Source organism: Vanessa cardui, chromosome 12 (assembly GCF_905220365.1).
Source record: "Vanessa cardui chromosome 12, ilVanCard2.1, whole genome shotgun sequence".
NCBI classification, from domain to species: Eukaryota; Metazoa; Arthropoda; class Insecta; order Lepidoptera; family Nymphalidae; genus Vanessa; species Vanessa cardui.
This window is the reverse complement of record NC_061134.1, coordinates 4,086,324-4,097,022: the sequence shown is the minus strand read 5'-3', so window position 1 is coordinate 4,097,022 and position 10,699 is coordinate 4,086,324. Positions and strand designations below refer to the sequence as shown.

General features: G+C 31.5%; 1 protein-coding gene across 1 annotated transcript; it reads left to right on the top strand.

Moving 5' to 3' along the window:
• The first annotated feature begins 101 nt into the window (after positions 1 to 101).
• LOC124534384 lies at positions 102 to 10,660 on the top strand. Its single transcript, XM_047110196.1, has 12 exons — positions 102 to 264; positions 1,025 to 1,098; positions 2,034 to 2,158; positions 2,576 to 2,764; positions 3,065 to 3,179; positions 3,770 to 3,821; positions 4,932 to 5,034; positions 5,454 to 5,592; positions 8,182 to 8,316; positions 8,459 to 8,616; positions 9,394 to 9,533; positions 10,105 to 10,660. Exons 1-12 carry the CDS (start codon positions 123 to 125, stop codon positions 10,623 to 10,625), a joined length of 1,893 nt encoding a protein of 630 aa, XP_046966152.1. The 5' UTR covers positions 102 to 122; the 3' UTR covers positions 10,626 to 10,660.
• The last annotated feature ends 39 nt before the right edge of the window (positions 10,661 to 10,699 follow it).

Sequence of the window (10,699 nt, the reverse complement as noted above, 5' to 3'; positions counted from 1 at the left end):
GGAATTTTAATTAAAAAAAAACGGAATAGCAAAGTCACTGATTGGAATAGAAATTCATTATTTCAATGATTTGTGAAATTATTCGATAAAGTAACGTTTTTAATATCACTCTTTGCAAAACAATGTTACGGAAAGCAATGATTTCAAATAGAGTATTATTTGCGATCGGAGTTTTTGCGATAAATGTAGTTGTTCAATGTAAAAATGACTGCTGGACTTCTTTCAATGCCAAGGAACACTTTAAGATCATGGACGCACTCGATGGTAAATCATCTGGATACATTTGAGTGAATATACAATCATTGATTCGATGTGAAGTTAAACTAGAAACAGTTAACACGTTTTACATGAAAATGCTCTTACTAAGTATTATTGTGATCATCCGTGGTCGAGTAGTTAAATAATACACCAGTTTTCATGGGTACGCCACTCCGAGGGTTCGACTCAAGTATATACAAAAAGTTCATTAGTTTTCTATATTGTCTTGGGTCTAGATGTTTGTAGCATTGTCGTTGCGTCTGATTTTCACAAGTTCTTTAGCCACTTACACTGTCTGTTGTCTGTCTGTCGTCTGTTTGTCGTTTTTAACTTACACTGTCTGTTGGCTATCTGTCATCTGTATGTCGCCATTTCACCACCAAGAAAGGACATAGGCTACTTTCTTTAGAATAAGAATAAGAAACTGTTTATTCAGGATAAACATACATTACAAACATAATTATTAAAAAAATAAAAACACAAAAAAATAAAACCAGAGGAAACATTTATCATTAACTAACAACATTAACTAAAAAGATAAACAATAAAAGTATTAACTTATGATGTCTGCAATCGCGATGTGTCCCGAAAAGGTGAATCATTCAGCTCTTATGTTGGATTAAAACCCAATGCTGATTTTTCAATGATACCCTTTGTGACTGTGACGAATGACTTTTAACTAACACATGACAATCAACACCCTTAAAAACGCGAGTGAAGCTGCTGGCGACAAGTATTTGTATATATATATGTTGAATATTAACAGATCGTTACGAGAAAGTTAGAAGAAATTTTCAGCGAACCGTTGGAGGTCAAGAGTTTGACAATGACATGCTCGTGGTAAGTCTAAGTATGTCATTTGTTTAGACTAGACTGAACTTACGACGATCGTAAAAATACTAACAAAATTGTCTGTTAAAACGTTTTCTATTAAATTGTGAACATAAAAATCTAAGTTATCCGACGATCATGGCGAGCGATCAGAATTTATTGAAATAAATGACGTTTTATCTACGGCTATAAAAATTAACTACCTCAATAAAATTACAGATTCTTCCAAATTCGTTAAAGTAGTGCAGTTCGGTTGAAACTATAATATATATCTGTAATATTATATGACGTATTACATTTACATACAAGTCGAGATGGCCCAGTGGTTAGAACGCGTGCACCTTAACCGATGATTGCGGGTTGAAACCCAGGCAAGCACCGCTGATTCATGTGCTTAATTTGTCTTTATAATTCATCTCGTGCTCAGCGGTGAAGAAAAACATAGTGATGAGGCAACCTGCATGTGACAAATTTCAAAGAAATCTGCCACATGTACACCAACCCGCATTGGAACAGCGTGGTGGAATATGTTCCAAAACCTTCTCCTCAAAGGGAGAGGAGGCCTTTAGCCCAGCAGTAAGTATTTACAGGCTGTTGTTGTATTACATTTCTGAGAAGTTTCTTTTTATAAGTTTATTTAATTGTATTTTATTATAAATCATGGAAACTAAACATTACACTATTTTGAAAATAATAGCTATATATTATAAAAGAAAAAATATTTATTATGTCTAAGCAAAGTATTAATTAGTAAAATTGAGAAAAGATTTTATTTAGAAACGATAATCTACTATATTAAGATTATTTTGTTCAATTTATTTGTTACCATTATTAAAAAAAATAACTTATGAACATTACAATTTTACCAAGGAGTTTTTAAGGTGTTAAATATTGTTAGGACCTGACATCACGTTTTGTACTATTGGTTTTATAAAATCCAACAGGCAATGTTAAAAAGCCGTGGAATCGCTGAACGCACTCTCCATGAAGCGCAAGGAAACCAGAATGTGATTCCAGCTGGAATTAACCTTGGTGGATACTGTATGATGAAGATGCCTAAAGCTGTCCTGTAAGACCTACAAATTTGAGTTCATAATACACTATACAAGTGCTCGCTCTATTCGTTTTCTCTCATAATCCGATGGGATGGCGAATCCGGAACGACCGGAAATAATTCAGACGGCGGACCATCGGATTTAGCTGCTTCCTCAAGTGCGGAAGTGTAAACACTGTTATTTTGTGAAATATTGGTAATTATTGCTCGTGTATGCGTTGTTTGTATAAATATACATTTAGGCTGAATGTATTGTTATAAATTGATTGGATAAATATTTAATTGCAAAATACTATAAAAATCAATAAGAAAAATTCTTCGAACTGGCTGTCAAGATTGTCGCATTCTAATTTCAAAATTAATAAAATACCTAAAAAATATATTCTTTCCATTTAGTACAAATAATAATTATTATATTGAATGGTATTTGAGGTTCTTCCATCGAATGAAACTTCGCAACAGCACTGTTTTTCGTATTACTGATATCAACAATGACTTCGCAAATCTGATAATGAGAGCCTCTATAAACCTGAGCGATCTGCACCTCTTTGGCTCTTACGATTTGACAATTGCCACTAAGCCCGGATACCTAGCCTATGAACCTACTTTCGGACAAGTGGAGTAAGTATAAAAAAAAATTATTACATTAAGACACACATAACCACTATACTATAGAAAACATGCCTCAAACCGAGACAAAAAACTCTTGTTTAACTTAAATTATTTAAGAATTATGTACACTAAGGGCTCGAGTACTTTTATAGATATACAGACCGATAAAATGCTGCTGAATTTTATACATTTACTACTTTTAAATAAATAAAAAATAATTATTCAAACTGACACGTATAATAACATGAACGCAGCTATATCGACCTCTTGCTTAAAACAATAACAATAAAAGTCTTCTTTTGATTTCAGACTTTTATTAAAAAATGTAAGATACAAAATGGAAGGACGCTATCGATTCTTGAAGAATAAATTAAGTATTGAATTGATCATTTCAGAAGTGTTAATAGACGACATACTTATGATGGTAAACATTATACGTATTTTAAATATTCTTGTTGGCAGAGCCTTGTGTAAGCCCGTCTGGGTAGTCAACCACCCACTTATCAGTTATTCTACCACCAAATAACAGTACTCAGTATTGTTGTGTTCCGGTTCGAAGGGTGAGTGAGCCAGTGGCACAAGAGACATAACATCTTAGTTCCCAAGGTTGGTGGGACATTGACGATGTAAGGAATAGATCACGATTACTGAGTTGATTTTATTTTTTACTACTAAATACTTACAGTAATTAGAAATACTATGAATTGTATGAATTACGCTCCGCCTGACCTTTCTTTTGTTTTTTGACAAAAGAAACGAGTCACACAGTATAATATAACCAATTCGATTTTTGATATTGTCCAGACAGATAATGCGTTTGTAGGATATGCTATTGTATTTTTAAATTTCTAAACTAATTATAGTTTTTTAATGGCTGCGTTTATAATGAATAACAAATTAAATTAATTCAATAAATTATAATACAACTAAAACGATAGGTGTCGCCATTATTTCACTTAAAAATCATTATAGCTTTTATAAAAGCCAATAATCAATAAAAATATTCCATTTCAGTACCAAACTAAGAACTCTACGTCATCAGTTAAACTGCATCGGAAAAACATAAGTAATAATTTTTTGCTCGTTAATCATAAATCTTTTTAAATCTGAAAGAAAATTATATATGATTTCTTGTCGTATCAATTTACAATCTTATATATATATATATATATATATATATATATATATATATATATATATATATATATATATATATCTTAAGTATATTTAAGATTTCTTTGCAGTTTTCCGTGGTTTAATTCTATTTTTGAGCTTCTTTTTATTGTTCCTTTTTTATCTTTGCAAAATGCGAATTATAAAATTTTATCAAAAACATTAAATAATTCGCACTTGTTACCTTTTCATTCTCGTGTTTATTTGTTTAACTAGTCAGAAAATTGTAACATATATTTCTGTTTTATCTTTTTGGAATAACATTAATTTACTAAACTCACTAAACTAAAAAAAACCTTAACATGATATCTAAAAACAATATTCTAAATGAAATAAAAAATTCCTGCTTCAGTTGAAACTCGAAATACTCATAACAAAACGCTCTTAACTCAATAACACATCTTTATGTACAGATAATCCCGTAAGCATATGTAATCCCGTATGCATAATCCTACACACACGCATTTATAAACAAACTCACACGCACACACTGACAAACATTTAATACAATGCTCTCAAATTTCATTTTACCTTAAGTACATTTTTAATCCTTGTAGAATTTTTATTGCATATATGTGTTATATGGTTTTTATAGCTTCTAAATAAAAGAACAATGTATAAATATTATTATTTGTATTTAACATAATCGTTTTACAACAACAACAACAACAACAACAACAACAGCCTGCAAATTCCAACTGCTGGGCTAGAGGCCTCCTCTCCCTTCGAGGAGAAGGTTTGGAACATATTCCACCACGCTGTTCCAATGCGGGTTGGTGGAATACACATGTGACAGAATTTCTATGAAATTTGTCACATGCAAGTTTCCTCACGATGTTTTCTTTCACCGCTGAGCACGAGATGAATTATAAAGACAAATTAAGCACATGAATCAGCGGTGCTTGCCTGGGTTTGAACCCGCAATCATCGGTTAAGATGCACGCGTTCTAACCACTAGGCCATCGCGACTCTTTCGTTTTACATATAAAACTTATTCCCGCAGATGTTTTCATCGAGAGATTACAAGTGGACTTAGACAAGTGGCTTAAGGATTACTTTAACGACTATCTCATGTATTATGTAGCTGCTGATGATGAGGAATTCTTGTAAGCTGTTGTTTTTAACATAATATATCTGCACAGGCTAAATAAATGCGCAAAATCATGTGAGTCTGTGCACTCGTAATTCTTTCAATGTCAGAATCCGATTGAAGGGATATTGAAATCAGACGCAGCACCAGTGGATTTCACTAGCACAGTGGTAAACACTAAACAGCCATCTCTAGACTCTGAACTAAAACATCACTACTAAAAATTCTTAAAATGAAATATTTTATCATTGGCTAGGAGCTTGAAATTTATGTACAAAGCTAGTAATTAGAACGACGAGACACACAAAACAATAAGTATATACGATGAAAATGATAATTTTTCAGATACATTTTTAAATAACATTTCTATTTATTTTAAAACATGTATTTAGCAAAGAAAATATGAAAATATTAATATTTGTATCATAATTTTAGGAATTACAATCGAGAAAAGATACTAGCCCTTAACAATTTCACAGATAATGCAATTAACACGATTATCAAACGGATACACGATATAAAAGCGGATGCCGTGAAACTACCCGCGTTCACAATATTCGTTACCAACGACAAGGTAAATAAAAACATTATAACAATATTTTTCAATTACAAGTTTTAAACGGCAGCAGCATTATTGAGCGGTCATTTTTATTTTTATAAATAAAATTTTAACAAAAAGAAAAACCGACTTCAAACAAAACAGTATTTTAAAACAAATTAAAATGCACTCAAAAGTAATAAAAATAATTGCATATTTAACACATTTTTGAGAGTCCTCCTAGGTAAAATGAAATGAAAAATATTAGACTACTTAAAAGTCGATTTACGATTATATAACGTAGTTATAGTTATTGTTATATTTGGAGCCGGTGTCAGCCACAGGCACACGCTTCAACAATCAAAAGAAAGAAGCGATACGAGCCTCTTGATTGACCCAGTATAATATCGTATAAAAGGTAATTTGTAAGAAACATTTCTTAAAGTATTCTCGTATTGTTTTTTGGTAGGTATAGTACAGGGTTGGCTGACACCGACTCCAAATATAGCAATAATTATAACTACATTATATAATCGTAAATCGACTTTTAAGTAGTCTAATATTTTTCATTACATTTTACCTAGGAGGACTCTCAAAAATGTGTTAAATATGCAATTATTTTTATTACTTTTGAGTGCATTTTAATTTGTTTTAAAATACTGTTTTGTTTGAAGTCGGTTTTTCTTTTTGTTAAAATTTTATTTATTTTTTGATTTTAAGTGAAGCTGATGTAGACTAACATTTTTTTTCTTAATATGGATAGATTAAGCGTGCCGATTATATGAATCAGAAACTACTTCAGGGACAATTTCAAAAGAATCTTTCGAATAAAGCAAAAATAGACTTTCGAAAATGCGGCTTTAATACGTCATGCCGCATAAACTACAAGGTACCACTCTCGAAAGAGCTGTAATCGACCTCAGTAAAAAAACTTTGCAAAAGAGCTATTCGTTTGTTATGTCGTACATCATATACACAAAATTTGATTAAAGACAGAAAGAAATTCTGCCCCAAATCGCACCCTAACTGTAAGCCGTTTAGGAGTTCCGTCAATACATAGTATAAAACAAAGTCGCATTCTCTGTCCCTATATCTTTAAAACTACGCAACGGATTTTGATGCGGTTTTTTTTAATAGATAGTGTAATTCAAGGGGAAGGTTTGTGTATATAATAAATGAACAATATAGTAAAGAAACACTGACAATTTTAGAAGTTTGCAATGTGATGTCGTAAATAAACAAATTCTTTAGTATATTTAGTATCAGTATTGCACCCGTGAGAAGTCGGGGCGGGTCGCTAGTTGATTATAATATTCGATTATGACAATTACATGAACATAACCACGTTCCGGAAGGTGATTCAAATATCCAAGTAACCCATAAATAAAAGATTCGACCGAGTATTGCTAACGTGCTCCTCAGAATTGTTCCGTTCCCTCCCGTTCCCTTAATTTGTCATGGATCCTGTGCTCAGAACCTTACCAAACTTTCACCAAACTACCCTTAAAGTATATCCTTTATAATAAAAAAAACAATCATCAAAATTGGTTAACGTGATTTTGAGTTATTCACCTATTTGTCGCGCATATACATAATGCAAATTTAAGACTTACGTCGTTTTCATACGGATACCATCATCGGAAAAAAATAAAAAAAAAATGGGACCCCACGGGAAACACTACCTTTCAAACAAAAAAAAAATTATCAAAATCGGTCCACCCAGTAAAAAGTTATGAGGTAACAAACATAAAAAAAAAAAAAAAAAAAAATACAGACGATTTGATAACCTCCTCCTTTTTGAAGTCGGTTGAAAACTAGCAAACCCGGCTTTGCACCGGTGCAATTTGCAATTAAAACGCAAAAAAAATTTAAGACATCGCCTTGAAAACAGAAGTTTTAAAATAATATAATCCGTTTTACTCCATTATATTGTGCATGTATTATACCTATAAACCTCTTCAATCGATGTATGTAATAAAAAACCGCATGAAAATCCGTTGTATAATCTTAAAGATATAAGCATACTATGAATTTGTAATATAATATAAAAAGACAAAAGACATTGCATAATATAAAATAAAGTCGCTTCCCGTTCTTCCTATATATTTATGATTATATTTTTAAAAGTACACTATTAAATTCGATGCTGTTTTTTTTAATAGATATAGTATTTTAAGGAACGAGGTTTGTAAGTATAATGCGTGCACAATATAGTAGAAAAGCACTGATAATCAAAGAGGTTTCTAATGTGATGTCGGAAATAAACAATATCTTTTGCGGTCACATTCTTAACGCAGGCTGAAACTGAAACAGGATGAATCAAACTATACAAAATACTACACTTTGTAGATCTTAAAAAGTTTTACAAAAAATCCATAAAAATTATAGCATTGCATTTCGGATGTTTTAAGTTCCATCGCTTTAAATTTAGTTTATGTGACGAATGAAAACCTATCATTATAAATAACTAAATCCTTGAAAATAACAGAATGTTTAACATTTGTACTATAGTGTGATATGGATTTGTTTGTTAAATCAAAGAAATAGCCATCTAATTGACTTTAGTGATTCCATAGAATGAAAGTGAAGCGTTAACTATGTAGCAAATAATTGATGTTTATATAGGAAGTTCGACTGAGAGACGGAGTATTACGAGGCCTGGATAGTATTTACAGACGGGCGATAGCTACCGGCACAAAGGACAAATTACTAGAAGATGTTAGAAAAGTGGACACTGTAGTCGGCTTCAGTGATTTAAAGGTACGTTAAAAGCTGGCCAAACAAAAAATTTGTATGTTTGAAATTCGAACGAGAAAACGCTTTTTTAAATTAGTTTAGTTATTAAAGATCAAAAATATCTTGCTCTTCAATATCTTTTAATTAGTCCCTTATTGAATTTCAGCTGATATACAGATATGACGCAATCCTCAAGTCTGGCCTACCCCCTGTTACTGGTATTCTGATATTAACGGCGGACGAGTTAACTGCACATATGGGACTTCGTTTGGTCAAATCACCAGACACAGCTGATTTGAGCTTTAGATTCTTGGAACAAGCAAAGTAAATTGTAAACTTTATTCCCACATTACATAAATTAAAAAACAACACTGAAGTGACACGGGCGCTTTCAATTAACTCATGAAAAAGGCTATAGGCTAAAATATATTTACTTTATTTTTAATTCGATTTACTAAATGAATCTTAATGCTCTTTATTTTATTATGTAGAATCTATATATATAACACACCTTACGGCATTTTTAAAATCTGTTTTGTAACTCTATTTTATCTGTTTCTGTAGTCATTGCACACAAAATGAAACAGCAAATTTGACTGAGCATCACAATTGTAACTTTGTAATGTGTGGTAACAAATAAACTTTGCTTTCATATTTTAAGTCATAGGTTTTGGATCGACATCGCACTACATAAACACCAATCTTTACTAATCTGAAAACCTCACGCAAACAGGATCATTTTCGTTTCACATGGTTTCGCAATATTCGGTGACGATAAAGTTCAAAATCGTTATCGCTTGGTTTCAAATTGTGATGCGGTGATAAAGCTAGGCATAGTGTTACGGAGCTACCGTGAATTTCGGTATATATTGTCATGCATCACAACGATAGAGATAAATACGAAACGATCAGATCCAGTCATAACTATATATATATATATATAACTATATCATTCAAGGCCCATAACTACGTACGTTTATGTTTGGGTTTCACCGCTTCAACTTTATGAGAAAAACAATCGTTCTAAATATAAATACAAAACATCGTTTTATTGGTTACGTTTTTTTTTTTAAATAACACGTTTTTATTTTTTTATTTTAGACCAGAAACTTTAACCGTGGAAGGTCCAGCAAATAGGATGATATCGAACTTCAAATATTTGCTTGAACGCCATATAATTGCCATCATGAGTAATACATTGATGCATAATATTAATATGCTTGGAACATTAGACAAATGCGGTAAGATTTTTATTATTTTTAATAAACATATATTTATTAAGTTTTACACATGTTCAACAGTTTTATCTGATTATTTGGCAGTGTATATGTGTCTGATGATCTGCCACATGTGTATTTACAAACATATATATGAGCAGTATGATGGAATAGGTTTCAAATACCTCCTCCTCAAAAACTGTTAATCAGCTGTTGCGGTTATTATATATACAATTTTATTTATACAAGACTGTCTGCCGTGCTTTTCGAATCTTTAAAATCATTTAGATTTTAAAATCGAACTGGTAGTTTTTTAATGAGCTTAATAAAACATTCAAAGCATCTTTTACCAAAGTAAATAAGTGTTTTAACAAAAATAATTTAGAGAAGCTCGTGACTAACTCAACCGGAAAAATATCGTTTTACAAATTATACGAATATAAATTAATACATGCATATCGCTGCGTTATTTTATATACCATATATTAAATACCGACACCAAATATATTTATTGAAAAAAATCATGCGAAATACGTTACTTAAGTTCAACACAAAATAATCCTTAAATCAATACGAATATAGTCGCTTTTTTCAGTTCCGTTACTTCCAACAATAAATGAACAAACTGAACAGAATCCTTCAGAAGAAAACAGAGAAGATAATATGTTGGTCAACACAACTGGTGACATTGATGACAATATATCACGTGATGATACTCCACTTCCCACCTATGAAGGGTCAGACGAACAACAACCTGTTAACAGTAGAGAGGATAATATGTTGGTTAATATAACCAATTTCTTTGAAGCCGCTTTGGAAAAAAGTAATTTATCACGTGATGATTCTCCAACTCCGATGTATGAAGGGTCATTCGAAGAAGATCCTAGCAACGGCAGAGAGGATAATATGTTGGTCAATATAAGCAGTTCTTTTGAAGCAGCTTTGCATGGAAGTAATACTACACGTGATAAGACATTGATAGGTGTTTACGAACCTAGCAAAAATGAAAATACACTGAGAAATTTTAATTACTATCATAGACGAATTCCGTTAAAAGTAATTCCATTAAAAAGAAGCGTCAACCACTTTAAGAAATCGGTAAAACGAAACACGTAATCATTATAATAGTACAAAATAAATGTTGTGTGTAATAAACTTGAACACTGTTTTTTTATTACTATAAAATTAAA